Source organism: Larus michahellis, chromosome 15 (genome assembly GCF_964199755.1).
Source record: "Larus michahellis chromosome 15, bLarMic1.1, whole genome shotgun sequence".
Classification (NCBI taxonomy): Eukaryota; Metazoa; Chordata; class Aves; order Charadriiformes; family Laridae; genus Larus; species Larus michahellis.
In genome coordinates this window covers 14,238,436-14,257,866 of record NC_133910.1, presented here as the reverse complement: position 1 = coordinate 14,257,866, position 19,431 = coordinate 14,238,436, and the positions used below count along the sequence as shown (strand labels likewise).

At 41.9% G+C, this 19,431-nt stretch overlaps 1 protein-coding gene across 2 annotated transcripts in view; it reads left to right on the top strand.

Annotated features, from left to right (window-relative positions):
* The window catches only part of GPR107 (G protein-coupled receptor 107), a 35,672-nt gene extending 21,686 nt beyond the window's left edge, over window positions 1–13,986 (top strand). For both annotated transcript variants that reach the window (XM_074608248.1, XM_074608249.1), the window contains exons 15-18: window positions 4,262–4,311; window positions 5,051–5,134; window positions 5,946–6,070; window positions 12,443–13,986. In XM_074608248.1, the coding sequence (XP_074464349.1) occupies window positions 4,262–4,311; window positions 5,051–5,134; window positions 5,946–6,070; window positions 12,443–12,539 (356 nt within the window). In that variant the 3' untranslated portion in view covers window positions 12,540–13,986. The remainder of the gene's footprint in view (window positions 1–4,261; window positions 4,312–5,050; window positions 5,135–5,945; window positions 6,071–12,442) is intronic.
* The last annotated feature ends 5,445 nt before the right edge of the window (window positions 13,987–19,431 follow it).

Here is a 19,431-nt window from a genome sequence, read left to right as displayed (position 1 = left end):
CAAGGGTAAACGTGCTCCAGGCAGTACATGGGCATCTGAAACCTTGAGATAAAGCTTAGTGATTTAAGTGTTGAGACCTCGATGGATAGCACTAGAGAGTTGGGAAATGTTGAGAAATGAAATAGGTCTGTTATGTTTCAGTGTACCACTTCCAGGCGCCTGGATGGCTATGCAGGGTCGATGTAGCTGTTAGGTGTTCGAGATACATTGCTTGTCCTGTACTTCAGACTTTCTTATGACCCTAGGGGGGAACTCTTGTGCCACATGGCTAATCTGTTTCAGAATATCAAGATTAACTAGTCTGTGCCACCTTCTCGTGCATGACATGGAGAGTTACTGTTATCTGTTTGCTGGATTCTTCTTTCTAGTATAGGAATGCTTTTAAGCAGAGTGCTGTAGAGATGATGAGTCTGTGCTTCTCAGAGTTACTCCTGGAGTTGCTTTTTGAGGTCTAGATCTACATGTGTGTCTTCATTCCTGGGGGGAATAGAAGACTTCCATTTACTGTTTGGTAATGGCACAGATTGCATTTCAAACACACCAGAGTTAGTATAGGGTGCAAAGCATTGTAGAAGTATTCTTAGCTGTCAGTATGTTCACTCAAGATGCATTATGGTTTGCCCTTGCGTACTGTATTGTCTGGACTTGAGCTCCCTATGCCCTCAGCTGCAGTCCTCTTATTTTTATTACATATGTATTCTAAAAAGGTCAGAGTTACTCATCAAAAAGCTGCTGTCTGACCATGTGCAAGGCTGTAATGGATAGCCTGACTTTCTTTTCCCCCATCTTATAGGATGTCTCAGCATTTGAAATTAGCACAGGGGACAATCTGAAAAGAGACTGATTATCAAAATACTGTGGTATGCTATGTTTTGATTGATGCAGATCAGGCTATTGCAGGCACAAGCTGTTAAAGTAAATGGTGATAGAGAGGGGAAACTGAGGGAAGCAAGGTATAGTCATTGTTATAAACCTTTCTTGGAGGATGGCTTTCATCTTTTCAATTACTTTACGAAAGAGATGGAACACAAGTATGAATTCATTTGTAAAACCTCTGGTAGAAACTCTCTATTTTTTTTTTCCTTCTCTGCGGTTAAGTACTATTCCTTGAAGAATGGTTATCATACTCAAAACATAAATTTACCCAGCCTTTACTGCATGCTGTGATTGCTGCTGTGTTATCACAGCTTTACAGGTTGGGGCTGCAAGTGATTCAAGTAGCAAGTGACAGCTGCTGGCCTAGCCTCTCTCCTTGCAAGTGTTGCTGTCAGTGTCTGCACTGCCAAGCTAAGGTGAATCAAAATCTTAAAATGTCCAGCATCGCGCAACTCGAGTGTTACTGCTTGGAGCACATTCAGCCTGTGAAAAAGCATTTCACAGGCTGCTGATGCCAAGCAATGATGATTTTAGACTTTCTCCAGAACAGTGTGTGCTGTAACTTTCAGCTGTTTAAAAAAAAAAACTGGTAGAATTTTGTGGACGCGGGTTAATACTGACTTTAGTGTCTAATAGCGGAGAGAAGTATTCCTGAAGTTGAGGCAGCTAGAGGAGAGTATTTAGTTGTGAGAAATAAGCAAGCCAGCTTCCAGAGGTGGCTCTTCAGTCTTGCTACTTGGTGGTGGTTGTCTCTTTTTTTTTTTTCCTCCCCTCACCCTTGTTTCCTATGCTTAGCCACTCTAGATACCTAGATGTACCAACCTATGACTCTGATTATCATGATGAGTCGGTGAGATCTTGAGCTGTGTTCTGTCAGTTGGAAGAGGTGGCGTTGTGACACTTCAGTTGGCAGCCAGATCTCTGGCTTCATGATCCTTTCCTCCCATGCACTGCATGAATCCAACAGAAATGACTCTCCAGCTCACTCGGTTGTTGACTGTAAAGCACTGATGGACTGGCAGTTTGAATCACAGCTGTTGAGTTGGTGTTCCTTTAGCTACAAAGCCTGGTAATTCTCATGGCCTGTCATTGCACCAGTTGGTGGCAGTTTTTGAAGATGAATGCGTTGAGTTCAAAATAGATCCTTCTGTGTACAAGACGGTATGTGGTAAATCACAAGATCTTCATGGTCGCACTTAATGTAGCTCTCCTTTAAATAGGACAATATTGCTTCCCTGCTTCACAATTTAATGAGCTTATCCTGCATATTTTACATGCTTTAATCTTTCTCCAAGTGTATTATGAAAATCTTTTTAACATTAGGTTACTTGGTAGAGCATTAGACCCATGAAAATCCGTAAGTTTTTGCTATTTAATTGTGGGGAAACTAGCTTTTGCAAGGGAAAGAAATGAGGGAGAAGTAGCTAAGCCAATGTCTCAGGGCTGATTTAGCTACCAATGATTTAGTTAGGTTCTTGTTCTAACAGTTCCAAGTCTTGCCATCTGTTACTCTGTGCTTCGCTGCTGGTATTCTACAGATGCAGGTCTAGAGCTTGGGCATTGCTTTCTGGAGCCCAGAACTGTATATTGCAAAGTAGATGCTATTCTATGTTTAGTGTTTCACATTGCAGTCCAGAAGGGAGCATCCTCCCAAACCTGAGAGCTGGTGTTCCTCTGACATACTGTGCTGTAAGCTCGCCCCTGTGAGCACAGTCTTGCCCAAAGCCAACTCAGTCTGACTGGTGTTCAGACGAGTGTTGCACGGTACAAGCTTTAGCTGTATGGAAACAACCTTGGTGTTCCTTCACAAATAAGGTTTGCGGTTTTTTTTCTGTTGAGCTCTGGCTCTGCTTTCTCTTCCTGACATGCCCTGTGCTCTGTCAAAAGTTAAACATACTGTTTGGAAATGTGTAGAAGCCACTAGCCAGCACTAAATCAAAACTACTCTTAGCTTAGTTTTATCTGCCTGTCACTCAGTTTATGCCTTGTGTAAGTCAGGGGTGGTTGTCATATGTCTGCTGAAGGAGGGTTTGTATCTGTCTCAAGGTGTCCATAGCTTTCAGTGGTTCTCCTGGAACACTAAAGGTCAGTTTTGGAAAGTGACTCTTGATCTCTAGATTATACAAAGCAGGTTTAAAATAGTATGTTTTCCGTCTTCATGGTAGCTTATGTAGTGGGAACCTAGAACAGTTTACTTTAGTGCATTTGACATCTACCTTTCCGTAAGAAAAGCTTTATTGTTTTTGTCGCAAGAAGTGAAACACATTTTTGGTAGCTATTAGCCCTCTTTTTCCTCATGTATAATACTATATTTTGCACTGCTGTGAGCCTAGAAAATCATACATGTAACCTTATTTATAAATTTGCTTCTTGCAGTGGATGATTTCTGTGAGGGAGTGCAGGTGAACTTAAGCACAATGTGTTGTGCTTCCACATCTGACTAAAAAAAAAAATTGTAAGGAGGGCTTGGAGGGAATACCAGTACATATGTGGTAGTACTTTTCTAACTGGCAGCTCATGTTCGTTGGCTCTAAATTGCATCTCTGTATGCTGTCAGCATATCTTGGAATCTTTGCCTCTTCTCTTGTCACAAAAGCACCAGGAGTCTGTATTTGTAATCCTGCTGCACCTATAAAACCTGACTCTCAAACCAGAGTTGACAGCTGTTCCATCTGTTGTTGACCTCTGCTTGTTCACATGAATATCAGCTGTGTTCCTCAAGAGCTCAAGATGTAATCTGTCCAGTAAACACAGGCTAGCCTGGGGCCTTAGCTTACACAGTTTGTGACAAACAGATGCATTTGCTATGAGAACTACTTCATCTGACTTCCCATTTCACTTGTAAGTTGTGACTGAGCCACGAATGATAGAGGATACTGCTTTGATGTTAAAATACTTGTGCTGCTGTTCGACAAGATGCAGTGATTCCCAGAGCCGCAATTACCCCCAGGGTGCTCAGGTCAGCTGAAGGCGCGGAGCAGGTCAGGGAGGATTCTAGAAAAGGTGTGAATTTTCTAGGAAGCAATGTTGTGTGACGTGGCCCTTCTGGCAGGAGTGAGGTGATTGTATGTAGCTGGCTATATACAGATAAGCATTAGGGGAAGGTTCTATATTGCAGAATGCGTGCATATAAAACTTAGTGTAAAAGTGATCTCACTGAATTGCCTTTTTAAGAGGGAATTCACCCCAGCGTAGGAGTTCTCCGTAGGTAAACAAGCCAGACTGGCACTCCTCAGAGCACCCAATGGGCTGTGGGACAAACTCTTCTAGTCTGGGGTTACCTGAGAACTGGTTTTGCCCACTTGCCTGCCTTGCAGACAAGCATCCGAAGAAACTCTGTCTCATTTTAACAATTTTCTGATGGAATTCTGTGTTCTCTTGATAGCTGCCATTAACCTAGCAAAGCTGAAGCTTTTCAGACATTACTATGTTATGGTAAGTAAACACCTGTTTGCATGTATACAGAGCACTTAGAAGCCAGTCAAGCTTTTTGATGGATTACTCGTTGGAAGCTGCTACAGATGGGGTGTGTGTAGTGGAGATGTTCCTAGTTCTGTGGCAGTGCTGTGCTTCGGCATCTTGGTCAACTGGGCTAAAATCCTCAGAGCAACTTCCCTTCTTTTCCTAGTGGTAGCATCCTTCTGTCTATCTTTAAAGTGGTTCCAGTTATTTGTAATGATCACTGATTTCCTCTGGAGACAGCTTGATCTGCCAGTTGAATTGATGGGCTTGAATAACGTACTGTAAACTTGCTAAAAATTAAACTTGGGACCAAATGGTGCCTTGAGATGCATGTGTGCAGTTTATGATTAAGTCAGTGGGAGCCATCAGCATACCTCCCAAGAGAGCATAGCTGCCTTAATGATCTCCAGCAGCCTCATTTCAGGCTCTGATAAGTGGTAAGAGTAATAAATTATAATTGTGATTCTTAAAGTTCTACAAAACCTTAAAGCGTTTTCCTGCTGTAACTTAAATATTTTAGCAATAGCTTGAGTCATCTGGTTGTTCAACAAGCAGTAGAGCCCTCAGTCTGTCTTTCATGTTTATCAAGGAGCATAGTAAGGCTAATCTGACATGCTGAGTTGTCTGGGAATCGAGCTGTTTCTCTGGGAAAAAGAGGTTCTATAAGGACGGTGCTATTGTTCTCATCATGCTTTCTCCTTCTCCTTCCCAGATTGTGTGTTACATTTACTTCACACGGATCATTGCAATTCTCATAAAGATTGCTGTTCCATTCCAGTGGAAATGGCTGTACCAGGTATTTGCCAGCAAACGAAAATATATCCATTCCCTGTTATTTAAAGAATAATAGGAAAAAGAAAAAATATAACTGCACCAACAAAAAACGACAACATAAATTGTTTCTCATGTTATAGTAGAACATCTGAAAACTCAGTGCTGCACCCTGTCTCCTCTTGATTTTTATCACTGATGTGCCTAAGGTGGCAGGAATGTGTATTTAGTTTTATGTTTGTCCAGTAAGGCTGCTGGATTATACATGAGATGTCTGAAAGTAATTGCATTATTGATTTTTTTTTTAGTCTTTCAATTTAAAAATGTCTGAAGGAAATTAATCAAGAACATAAAAAGGAGACAAAAATTAGTCAGGTTTGCCCTGGGTAATTGAGGCCCCAGGGAGCCAATGAAGTAGGCTTTCACTCTTCCATCTACAGGCTTTATTTGCCTAGTGACTTTTAAATACTTTGTTTCTTAACATATAATGCAAGTAACTGTGCAGGGAGTCTTTGGAAGACATTACCTGTTGAAAGTACCAAACAACTTAGGGATGATGTTTTTTCCCCCTCATTTAAAAGCCAAGTCTTGCAGTAGTTATTTAAAAGGACTGGCGTGATGGCTAGAACTGTAACTGTATTTAAAGTGACAGGGAAAGCAGAAAGAACAAAGGGCTTGACAGCTTTTAGCCTGGGATTAATGATAACAGGACAGGAATTACTTTATTTCTGTTATGGCACAGGCTTCTTGGCCATTAAATCTTGAACCTTATGAATGAGGAGAAATGTTTCATGACCATGAAGGACTGAACTTCCATCTTGTGTTTTTACTTGCAGCTGCTTGATGAAATGGCCACACTTGTGTTCTTTGTCCTCACTGGGTACAAGTTCCGTCCGGCATCAGACAACCCTTATCTACAGCTTTCTCAAGACGATGAGGATGACTTGGAGATGGAAGCTGTGTAAGAACCCCTCCCCTCCCTTTTTTTTTTTTACTTCATTTGATTTGAGAAAATTAATGCTTAAAACCAGTTTACTTTAATCTCTCTAAATACTTTTTTGAAGAAGAATGAGATCTACCCATGTGTTTGAAGATGAGGTGTCCCTTTGGTGTGTGTTAACTACCAAGGAGATTTGTGATATGCATAGGACCCTCTGAGCTGGATATTGCAATAGTGTGGAATAAGCTGGGAAAGCTTTTAAGGGGGCAAAAAGATAACCATGAAAATATCAAGTAAAAAAAGCTTCTGTGTTTAGTCTGTATTGCTGAACACCAGTCAGCCTTAGGGATTGTCACTAATGCTTCATATTAAAAAAAAACCAAACAAACAAGTAAACAAAAAAAAAACCCCAAACAACCAAACCAATGACAAAAATGAAGTACCAATCTGCAGAATATAAATGAGCATGGTGTGCGGGAACTTCTACCTTGATGTTCAGCCTGTAGCTTTGCAGAAATTTATCTTGAGTAACACTGAGCTGAGGAGATGGATTTTTCTCAGAACTCTTCACTGTTCTCTTCACTATTTCTTGTTGCTAAACCATGAGGCACCACAAATGCAGTAGGACCTGAGATAGTCTGGAGAAATTATAAAGTGGCGCTCAGCCTAAGTCCCTGTCATTTTCTTTGCAGTAGTTTTCTGAGGACTTAAAAAAAAAAAAGTGGCATTCCTGAATCTATAATAGAAATTGCCCTGAGAAATTCAGCATGCTAGAAGTGTTGAATATAGCTATAATTGCTACAGACTCTGTTGCCTTAATAGGAGCAGAGCTAACCTAATCTCTCTAGTATTTACACGTTTCATGCATAATTGCAATTCATGTACAGGCTCAGAAGCCTAAGAGTTTTTCCAGTTTGGCAAAACTCCTTTACCTTATCTTGGGTGAAACAAGTCAATACTCTAATTTTTGTTGCGGGGACAAAAAAAGTCAGAATGTGTTTGCCCTCACAGTTAGCTCAAAGAAATGGATGTTATTGGGAAATTGCTACAAGGAGATTGTCGTGCAAGGAGTTTAATTTCTCAGAAATATCTCTAGTAACAAAGGTCATCTTTCCAAACGCTTAGCTATTTTTGCTTTGTGTCCATAAAATCTGTCAGTGTTGCAAGTGGAATGCAACTAGTGGGTAGTGACCTTAAAATCACTATCACTTAAAGGTGTTTAAATGGTTTATGTAAGAAACATGTTTCAGTTTGGAAGCTGGTAAGTAAACATCCACATGAGGAAGGCATGGTCTGAACTGGAAGATGTGGCAGGATTTGTGATTGTACATAAATGAGCTTTTTTTCCTTTTTGCCTGTTAGAGTGAATTTCAACTTTGCATTACATGCTTAATGAATTTTTACTTAGGCTTTTTTAGGACTAATAATATGGCGCCGTTTATATTTAGTGACTTCAGTAAATTGGAGAAGCTGCTAAATTTAGGAGAATTTGCCAGAAATAAGCTGGAGGAAGCTTAATGAACTAATTAAGTGATTTACATCTTACCATAGCAAAATAGACATTACTAGAAACTCAAGGATCAGAATTCCTTGTGAGCCTTTTCCTAGTAAGGCATTTTGCTCTTTGCCTTGGGAGTTTCCATTGTTGTGCCTCGTGGGTTGGTCCCCTTAGCCTTGCTTGAATTTTTCTCATCTGATTCACCAAAAGTTTAACTCCATTTGGGCACTTGGCAGGGTATAATCTGTGCCTTGTTCTCCCTTCCCCAGCTGCATTGGGGAGGTTAAGCGTGCATGTGTTTGAAAAGCATGGTGTATACACATTCTGTGACAGGTGAAGCACTGCAATGAAAGGATATTCAATTTCTTGTTGACTCGGTCTTGCTGGGTCCTATTTCTGTTTTTATAAATATTAAATGTTTTTTCTGGGGTGGGGGGGGGGAAATATCAAGGATTATTTGAGCAAGTGACTAAGTGCCTGACAGTATCCTGACTAACCATTGTATGAGTGTGTTCTGTCTTTCGTGTGATAAATACCCACTTGTCTTCAGAGGCTATAGCAGAAGTTAAAAGCACGTGAACTTCATGGTGTTCTGCCATATCTTATTGCCAGGTTTTATGGTTGTTTTCTTCTTCCAGAGGGCTTTTGTTAAAATCAGGCTTTTAAAAACATTTGCTGCAGAAGCATTCTGTTTCTTTAGACTCAACACTTCTATGAGCCAGTGGAGGGGAAAGCCGTGAGGTCGTCAAGCCTGTGTTCCAGGCTTGCTTGTCTTCCAGCAAAAAATAGGGCATTTCTAAGTGCAGCTCTCTAGCTTATGCCTGTTTTCAAGCAGTGCAAACTATACAAAGCTCAGTCTGGCAGTAAATGCAAATATTGTTAAGGACAGTGTAGAAATCTGCGAAGTTTCAAAAAAAATCCAAAAACTAAGGTGTCTATGACAGAAGCAATATAACGTACAAATTCTCTCTCTGTAAATTCTTGTAACCCTCAAAAATAAACTATAAATCAGGAACGGTAAAAGTAACTTGTAATAAGGCTTTTCAACTAACATGCCTCTATCTTGGGGGAAAGCATCCACAGGTGTTACAGGACTTTCTCTTCAGTTATACCAGACTCAACAGAAGTTGTTCTGGTGCAGAGGAGAGTATGACTAAACCTGAACTGAAGGACCAGTCTGTTCTTTTTCAAGTAGGGTCAATAGCCATTCATCATCCACAAAGTGGCTTTCTGTGTATTCTGTGTTGGGCAGCCTCTTGAGCCTGTTCTGTCAGTACATGGGCTTGTCGCTGACAGTTCGCTAAAGTACTCTGTTTGAAAAGCTGCAGCCACACTTGGCAGAAAGAGTTGTCAGGCTTGCAGTCCTAATGCCATTTCTGGGGCATAAACACAAAAATATAAACAGTACAGTAGATGAGGTGCGGGTGAGAAAGGGGAAAGGAAGCAGTTTTGTGGTGTGTGTTTTTTTTTTTTTACTCTTGCAGTAAGTTAATACATTAGCTCTGTAAGTTTGTTTTAAATGTTAGGTACTAAAGTGCTCTTCTATGGATCTTGGTTGAGAATGGTGTTCATATGTGCATGTGGGGTTAAGATACTTCTGCTGGAGGAGGAATTGCAGGAAAAAGCCATTAGTCATTTTGTTCTCAATTCAGATGCTCTAAATCCATCGTAGTGAGCACGTGGGGACCAACTTGGTTTTTCCTTAGCACCCAAAACAGCCTCAACATAGTGAACTGTTGTGGTGACACTGACCTACCTTTGCTTTATGCCTTGGGATCTGGAGTTTCTCAGTGTATAATGAGTCAGTCTATTCTGTGCTGAGACTTGAAGTCCTGGTTGGTTGCTTTTCTCTGCTTTCTCTCAGGTTGTGCTTCATGGCAGACTGATTCATGATGCTCTCCATTAGAAGTGATTTTCTTCACCTAACACATCTTTCCCATGCAGAGATCAGTGTTTTTTGCTTTTTCACTCCAGTTTGCAATAGGGCTGGCAGCTACCAGTATCACAGTGTTTCATGTTGGGACTACAAAACAAAAAACAGGAGAAAAGGCAGCTGAGATCCACCACTGTGGAGCGCTGAAAATGCTTCTGAATGTTTAGCCATTCCTTGATACCTTGGATACAATGCTGGGGGGGGGGGCGGGGGGGAAGAAAAGGATGTAATTACTGTGGCATGTACCACTGTGCAATGGAGTGTTCAGGGAACTCCTTTTGTGCCTCATTTGTGACAGGTATTCCTCTGACAGCTACAAAAATCCTCTCTGGACAGAGATGGTTTAGTGAGAAGGATTTGTGGCGTTTTAGCTACTACTAGTTTGTGGGCTAGAAATGCAGTTCAGCAAACTGCAGGTGAGGGACACTTACTAGCAGTATTGCAGGTCAGAACCGATGTCTTGATATCGCTCAGAGGACTAAAATGAGAATTGCAGCGTGCTTGGTCTTAGTGCTGGTAGCCGTATCTTACTGGGCACTAAAACATGTTGGCTGACCTGATTTTGAGAGGGAGAGGAATTGCCCATTATACATGAACAGTCAGAGAAAATGAAGACTCGAGAGCTAGGCCATACATTTGTTATGAGACAAGAACAGCGCTCATCAGATGGTCTTTAATTTTCACTGTTGAGAAATCCACCCCGAAATCTCTCCCGGTTCTTTGCTGTTGTCGCAGGGCAGGGACAGTAAACGGCCTCTCTGGTAACCAATGACGTGACTTGACCTGGTTGCAATTTCAGTATGTAGCTGTTTGTCTTTTCCCTCCGTGAAAGTGGATCATTCCCTCTTAGCCATAACCTCTAATCATTTTTGTCATCATCTTGGTGTGTAATGGGTTTGTAATTGTATTGAAGTGCAGTGCTAAAGCCTAGGCTGTGTGCCAGGTGGGATCGTGCTAGCTGTGAGTCAAGTCTTAGGACTACTCTGGTATCATGTATGTGCAAAACACCTGTTTATAGATCCCAATCTGTCTGCTGTTGCATTGCTATGTTAATTGCTCATTTTTGGTTTGTATTCTACTGTAATCTTCAGCTCCTCCCTGTGGAATTGATACATCGCCCCTTATTCTGTAATTATGAAGTTCATTATTTCTGAAGAGTAATCTTTGCAGTTGTCTTGCTGCATTGTCCCCCGTTTTTCAGACCATTACTTAGATTTGCCAGAATCCTTCTGCATTCTAGTCCTGTTCTCAAATATGTAGCTCTTAGTGTCGTCTGAAGATCTAATAAGCAAGTTCTCTATTCCATTACCCAGGCAATTACTGAAAATATTGAGTAGAAGGGAACCTGGGACAGACCTCTCTGGAACCACACTCAATGTTCTTTCATGTTTGACAGGAAGCCATTAAGTACATCTCAATGCATGTTTTTCGAATTAGTTATGCATCTACTTTGATGGTTTTGTGTAGCTTATGTTTCCCCAGATTTTTTCCTATGTGACTATGGGGAAAACCTTTGTCAACAGGGAGAACTTATGAGATCTACTTGTTCTCTGTGCTGATAAGCTTGATGTGATTTCTTCCAGGCAAATGTTTACTGTTTACTAATTCCATCTTTCTCCTTTAAGCAACTTGCTTGCTTTTCTCCCTTTTTTTTAATTTTAATTTCAATAGGGAATAAAGTTATTTCGTCTGTACTCTTCTGATCCTTTCCCTATTCCCTTAAACACGAGCTCGTCTAGACCAGCTCTAAAGTGTCTGAACCACTGATGATCCCAGTACTGCCACTGCTAGAGAGTCACTAAGCACACCAGTTTGAGTAAACTATTTTTGCAGTACGTGAACAGAAGCTAATATCTAATGTGGAACTAAGGGCATTATCAGAAGAGTGTATTTGAAGATTACTTCTCTTGGGCGATACTGTGAAATTGTTGTTAGCTCATCTGATCAAATAAAGTATTCTTACATGGTAAACAGCAGATGAAAGCACACAAAGACTGACAGTGGCATCTTTGAACAGGGCTGCTCTATGTATGCTTCTAGGCTTCCCTCGTGAGTGCATTGAGCTATTGGCACTCTTACTTTCAGCATCCGAAATAACCTTTGTAGCACATTTGTGGGGAAAAAATACCTGCATGGAATGAGAATCATTGTGGAAAAGAATAAAGCAAATGCCTTCTGCATGCAAATAGCCTGGTTTGTATAGCAACAGAGAAGGCCACTGGGCTGAAGAGCTTGTTGGACAGCCAAGGTGGTAGTTCTGAGAGGAGCTGTGCTGTTCTGGCTGGATAAACAGTTCAGTCTGCCTGATATTTGGACGGTATTATGAGACTTTATAGTTCACTGGTCAGATTGTCATGACAAATCCAGACTTCGATGGCATAAAAAGGATGACCTCTCTCTTCGGTCGTGTTGCAGCTCATTGAGTAATTTTGCTATTAACAGAAGTTGGTGTGCATTAAGGTAATCCGTTTTTTTGGGGCACTGTCCACTGTGGGTGCATTTGTGTAATATGTTGTACCTATTACAAGCATTGCAAATGCAGAAGAAACTCTTCAATGCACAGAATTAAGGGTGTTCAGCTGTACAGCAAAGTGTTTTTTAAGTAAGCTGCTAAAACATTAGCAAATAAACACCTGGCTTAACTATTTAACCACCCCTGCTACCTTCTTTCAAGTATGAGCAAATATGATTTACTGTTTTAGTTTAAGGGTAGATGGGGAGGGCCTTAAGGCTCTCAAGGACAGTGGCCTTGCTCCTAACGCACATCGGTGTGGGGTCCAAGATGATGCCTGGCCTGCGAAATGGTAGCAATAGGAGAGACTGAACATTGAGACTGCTAGGTCTTGGTAAAGGGACACTTGAAGAGTTCCTTGATAAGCGCAGAAAGACAAGCACGGGCTATTGGTGAAATGGATGTTACAACTCAAGTTCTGTTCCCTGATGTTTCTCCATTCTCTTCCAGGGTGACGACTTCTGGAATAATGGAGGGTATGAAGAAGGTCAAGAAAGTGGTGAATGGTTCAGCAGAGCCCCAGGGCGAGTGGGAAAGCACGGCATGATGGACTGGACTAGGGCAATACTTTCAGAGAAACTTTTTTTAATTTATTAATATTACTCTCAGTGGAAAGGGAGCAACTAGCACTTCCCAACACTGAAACTGCAGAGTGGGGTGTGTCTCGGGGGAGCAAAGCAGTGCAGAAATATAACTATTCCTCTGATCATAAGAAAATGGGGTCTCTTGGTACCTGCAAGGAGCGTGAAGCTTTCCTAGGGATTTTGGGTAGCTTATTCTTTTTTTTTCCCCCTTTCTGGATCGGTTAAGTATTCTGAATTGTTTGCGGTTGCGTTCTTCAGAATGTGTAATGCTAATGTGAAGAGAGACCTTTTAGTGTGTATGTAAAGTATATATTTTACCTAATGCACATTACATATATATATACACACACACTTGCTATGTAACATGTATGCTGGGAATTACAAAGTGTGTCAGAAGGTGGGAAAAGAAGATAAGTGATGTAAGTATTCTTTTTTCTTTTTATAAACGCTCCTTTTGGTGTGGACAAAACATTGCAAAACAAATGAATAGAAACAACTGCAGTTATTTGAGAGACTGAATGGGATATTGGATCAGTTGACTTCTGCCACTACTCACATCAGTGGGAAAGTTGATAAGTATCTTTTTGTCTTACCCATGCAGGTATCCACTTGAATGTGTCAGGTTTTCAAATGTATTGCTATGCAGGAAGCAAGTGACTGTTTTCCATTAAAAGCACTAGCTCGTAGCGCAATAAGCATTAATGTAAATTCTCCACTCTTCATGGAGTTGCTCTTGATTCACACCCACCTGACAAAAAGTACAGAAGAGGTGTAAGACTGATGCTTGCTTTTTAGGGGTCTGCCGTGCTATCTTAAACACTTAACTTCAAGCTGTTACCCAGAGCACTTTGATCTGCTTTATAAAAATATTTTCAAGGTATTTCAAAAAACACTTCTTTCTGGCACAGTATAAACAGTACCAGAATCTCCAGTGGAAATCTGTCCAGCAAAGGTACTGCAGCATAAATCTCCAGCTCAACGTTACCCTGAATTACTGGGCCTCTCTGGGTGGCTACTCGTACCTCTCTGACTATGTAGGATTAATGGTACTGCTGTTTGTGATGAGCTGAACTGGTCAAAATGGTGCTGCTGCCAAAACCAGGCAACTGCAGCTCCTGGTCCTAAATGGTTTTTGTCAGGAAAGAAGGTTATGAGCAGAACCTCGATGCAGGGGAATATGCAAGTCTTGACTATTAGCTGCAAACATGTAGTGGAGTCTTTAGAGATATGTTACAAATGCCATATGTGTTTTATCTGTAGTACTCTGGTATTGTTAGTAAGGCAAGCCGGTGCCTGTAGTTGTAGTAGTAAGGCATAGCAAATGATTCTTAATCTGGGGGAGGGTGGAAGTGGTTCACTGATGTAATGAGGATAAGCTTTAAGAAAAATAAATCAAGTATAACTTGCTGACCCGCTGAAGCCTTAATATATATGTAGAGACGTTGACATACGGTGCTGTTGAGCAAAGTGCTTCTGTCAGGGTGACAGGGATCATCGCAGAGCTTCAGATGCGCCAGCATCTTTTACAAACTCACTTAGGAATTGCTTTTTTAACTGAAGGGACTGCATCTCTGGGGCACAACTGATTAGAGGACTATTAGCCACATGGATTTTTTTATTCTTGAAGTTCAGAAGGAGGATTTTCTTTGGAACCTTGAACCACTTCTTCCTTGGTCTTGAACAGGGATTGTAGAGCTCTTAAGTGAGTGGTCTGTACCAAGACTTGCTCTTTGAAGAGCAGCATTGTTTTATGCGGTTGCCAGTTCTTTTCCCAGGTGTTGGTTCTATGCATCATGGAAATGGTAGAAATGAACCTACCTGCTTTGATACCTGGAACTGGTTTCTCTTCAGATAAAGTATGAGAATAGCCTTGTTCTCTGGGTACAGAGTCCTCTTCAGTGTTTTCCTCCTCAGCTGTAACTGCATAGTAATCACAGCAGTGATAGTTTGACTTTTGATGTCATTGTCTTGCAATGATACAGTTTTAGTGGAAACGGAGAGCCTACACCACTAGAAAGGCTGTTAGGTGACCTACGAGCCTTTTAGACCTTCTGTATGAAGAAATCTTCTGCATTATTAAGTAGCTGAGGTGTGAGAAATTGGACTGTTTGTTATAAACAAACATAGGCAGTCCCAGCTTATCATACACTTAAATACAATACCTGAAAAACTCATCCTCTCGCTCTGCACAGTTACTCTGTCCCTGTGAAAATGTCACTATCTGCATCCAAAGGGCCACTCAAAGCAGTAGACGAGCAGGAGACTTGAAGTCTGTTGGCACTGAAGTACGTCAGGGATAAGGATTCGCTGTCAGGAACAGAAGTGATATAACAGTGTTAATCCAGACATGATGCTGTCTAAGGACCTGCTAATACCTTTTGCAAATGAGATGTGTAATTCTGATGGGTGTGGTGTTTCACCCAAAAACATGAGGGGCTGTGCCAGGATCCCAGTGTGGGCTGAGCTGGTTCCAAAGGCTGCCTCTTCCATATCTCAGCATCAGTGGAGCCGCTGATGTGGCGAGAGTGCTTTTACCTTAGTCTCAGGTTTCTTTTTTTAAATGCACTTTTTTGCTGAAGCAGTGCGTGGTGTAGGCTTATCTGCCAAGTCCCTGGCTCACTAGTTAAAGGCCAAAAAATGTGTGACAACTTTTTGTCTTGGCATGAAAAGCCACGGTAGTACTCCGAAAGAGTTTAGAAGAGCTGTTTCCAAGTTCAGACCTGAGCTTCAGCAGTCAGCTCTACAGCCAACTTCAGCTGGCACTTAATGCAAGATGCCAACCAGCAGTACAGCAGTAACTGGCCAGACGTAAGCATTAGTAAAGAAAATTAATGTTGATGTACAAGTTGAAAAACAGTGCAGTAGAAGTTCTTACTGCAGCCATTTCCAAAGTAAATTTCCACTTTCTCTGGTGGAATTCCTCAGAGCAGGTTGAAAAATTTGTCTTTCAGGGTTGTAGGATGGATTGGATGGTGGCGGGGATGTTGGAGGACGGAGAGGATTGTGCCTCCGGCAGCACAGTCTGTACTGCACCACAAAGCATCAAAGGGAGGGCTGCTCCTGGCTGGGAGTGCACCGCTGCATTGCTAGTGAAAGGCAGCAGCTTAGAGCTCACCAGGGAGCATAATAGCAGTGCTTGCCTTTCAGATGCTGATGGCTGCCTATGTAGTAGGAAGCTCTGCCTTTCACGGGGAGGGAGAGTAGAAGAGCTGCTTGTAGCTTACACATCGTTTTGGGATACAGCCTTACTTTCCTGTCTCTGCCTTTTACTGAAGTGAGCAAGTAAAACAGTTACCCTGCAAGCACACAGCAGTGTAGTGACAGGAGTCCTGGAAAAGCGGGTCTGGTGCAATTCAGAATAAATGGTTTTGAATGCATTCACATATGTTGCTGCAGTGGAGTACTCGGCACCCTCTGCAGACAAAAATGAGATCGGTTCAGTCTTCAGTTGTAATGCGTGTTATGCCCCAATAAATCCCTATTGTTGATGGCATGCAAATGCCACTGATGCACTCCTCCTTCCTGCCATAGCTGTTCAGCAAGCTGTCTTCCATAGGAAACCTCCTCGCAATGCAACTGCCAGACTCTTGTCATTCTTCAGGCTTGAAAATGTTTTCCTTGATGGTTCATCAAGAGATGTACTAAGAGAAAGCAAGACGTAATGGGGTCATCTGGAACATTGCTGCTGCTTGCTCAAAATGTAGCAGTTCGAGTTGAAGAAGCCACATGCTGTCCTATTAAGATGCTCTTTCATGTTGTCATCTCACTCAGCATGTCATGATCTGTGCAGTGCATTGTTCAGTGTTTCTCTCCAGCTGAGTGCCCTGTTCCTGGATTTCCATGCTGGCATACCCTGGGAGCATGTTGTAAAAATTTGCTGCATTGCAGTATTTTGTCTTGGAGCTAGTAATGTGGAAGATGTATTTTTCTAAGCTAAGTGGACTCTCTCTAGCATGAGTGTGCATCCACTGTGTATCCTTAAGCACTGCAACATTCCTTCTGGCCATGAAAGGGCATGTCCTAATCATTCCAGTGTGCACATTTGGTGAAAGTCCAATGGAAGATTTTTTTTTAGTGTTTTAAGTCTTTTTTTTTTTTGTACAGTATGCTGCTCCTAGAGCAGAGAAATGCAGTCTGGCCAGTGACAATCAAATTTGCAAGAAAGGGGGCGTTTGTTGTTGTCTATTTGAAAATTGCCTGGTGGCATTTGAAGCAAATACTGGGTATTTGTATGTTCTGTTGAGCTCTGAGAACTGAAGCTGCTTAGCTGTTAATAAAATAATGGGGCAGAAGTGCAGGTATTGAAGGGAAGGAAACCCTTCCTCCTCCAGTCCACCTGGTTTGTCTCCTTCAGTTTGACCTGCCATGATAGCTAACAGACTACTGTTACTTTAAAGCAAATGTGTTTTATTGATTCTGTGCTACGACCTCCACTTCAATCATAAAACACTTCCCCATTTTTCACCTTTGTAAAAAAGAGCATGGAGCTTTGGTCCGCAGGAGATGGAAGGTACAGTGATATTTGAAACATAACGGTTCTTACACTGTCTAAAACCTGTGACCTTGTGTGTAACTTCAGTAACCTGAATTTTTCATGAAAACTGAGGTGGTGCTGCCCAGAGGCACTTGACTGGTGTTTCCTTGTGTTCCTTGGGGTTGATTTGCTGGAAAATGTTGTTCTAAATTGGATTAATCTGGCTTTTTTTGTAGCTGCTGGGTATGATGCTGTTCTGGGCTTATTAATCACTTTTACTTACCAATATTGGGAAGCTGCATATTTCCCCCTTGCAGTTTCTTGCTTGGATATAGCAACGATCTTGTAAGAACTCTGCATGATATGTACTTGCAAGTGGCTGGAACGGATTTAAGAAAAATACTGAGATACTCGCTCACGCGTAAAGTGACAGTACTGGAAGAAAGTGGTTGAGAAAAGAGTCACTTTTGTAGGTTGCCTGGCTCAAGAACCCATTTATGTTTTGACTGCAGCAATCCTGTAGAAAGGATAATTCTTAATAAATATTTCCCTGTGGGATTTCACTGGGCGTTCTGCTCTCTGTGTAATAAAGTAGAGCCCGACCTCCACATTATGAGAAGCACTTCGTCTTGTAGCTAGGGTACTGGAGCGTTGGGCTGGTACTTGCTCTGTCAAAACAGAGTATGGGTCTAAATAGCTTCCCTTTCCCTTTAGTAACTATAAATAATTAATTCCAGATCCTCTTGTGTCATTAAGCAGCTTTGGGTTGCCTTGTACAATGTAGCTTTGAATTCATTTAATAAACGACCTCCAAAACTCAAAATGACTTTCCTGTACAGTAAGGTCCAGTTCCAGGGTTTTTGGTGACCTGTAAATATCTTATTCCTCAGTTCATGTTCAGATGTACAAATGGATTTTTTCAGTATTTTTTTAAATTTTATTAAAAGAAAAACAAACAGTATTTGAAGAGAAGCAAGGTAGATATAAAGCAGGATGGTCTGTGTAACTTGGTTTCCCTGCTGTGATGCAAATGTGTAAAATAAAGATTGTCCAGAAAGAAGTTTAATGCATCTCATTTTCTGCTTCTGAACCGCTAGGGACCAAGCTGACCTGTTGATTCCGAAGTCAGCGTTTCCCCATGCCTGACTTCCATTTGCAGCCATTACCATCCACATCATGGATATGGGGCCAAATCACAAACCTCTTCTGCAGAAAAGAAGTTTTCTAGGGGAAGAGCTTTCCTTCAGGAACGCACAGTGGGGTTCACTGCCCTTAGCTGTCGTACCTGGAGGTCTTTCAGCTCATGCTTGTATGGGCCGAGCCCCTCCTTTAGTTTTGTAAGCTGAACTTCTGCAGTAGTTTATGGACTTCCATGGAAGCATGGCGTTTCTTACAGTCCTGTTTCTCATGGTCTTGCAGTCTCAGGCAGGCACATCCAGGGCTTGTTGCTGTCACCTAGCGTTGTGGCCTCCTCCTTCCACAGGGCTTGGGGTCAGCTTGCCATGAGAGGGAGGACAAGGAGCTGGTGCTTTGAACTTTGGTGACCAGATGCAAATTAAGGGTAGAAACCTGGATTTTAAGTAATATCCTATGTGGATCTGGCCATGTTATCTCAAAGGGGCAGGTTCTTGACCTGTTTGTTTTCAGGCTGAGGGTGATTTGGGACTCCTGTAGTTGTTCTCTTCCTGAGCTGTCAGGATCTCACCGTGCCTTACAGTTCTGCAAACTGGTTGGGTTGGCAGGGATGAGGAGGGCAAAGTATTTCTGAGGAGTGCTCTTCCTGATAATCTCCCGCCCCTCAAAAGCATATGTCCTTCATCACAAAATGTAAGTCTTCAAGATGTCTCCTACAGTTTAGCCTCTAGTTCTCATCCTACCACAGAGGGGTAGTGCCAAAAATAGCCCGTGTTCTCTACCCTGCAAATCCCGAGTAGCCAGTTCTGCCTTGCCTCAAGCCTTTGGGTGGGTGGTGTTTTACCAGGGAACTAAACTATAAAAAGTACATGGATTTTTGGACTTATTAATACCCCGCTGTAGAATAAAACAAACTTACTGGGATGAGGGCAATGGCTGGTTGTTGCACTGGGGTAACCTACCTCTGTTTCATGCAGGTAGTCCTTGGATATTAGGTTTTTCTAGACTGAGCATCCTCTGCATTTTCTGCCTCTTCTATGTTTGGCAGTAAAAAATCTCCCCTTAAAGTGAGAGCAGCCAACTCATCCCTGCTGTAAGTGCACAGCGCTACAGTGGAGAGCTGCCCCGGGCCCCAAAATCTCTCAGATGCAAATGAAATGTTAGGGTAAGGGTGTGGAAAGAGGGACTAAATTGTGGGAAGACTCACTTGAGATTGATACCGAGTGTAGGTTTTGTAGAGAAAAATC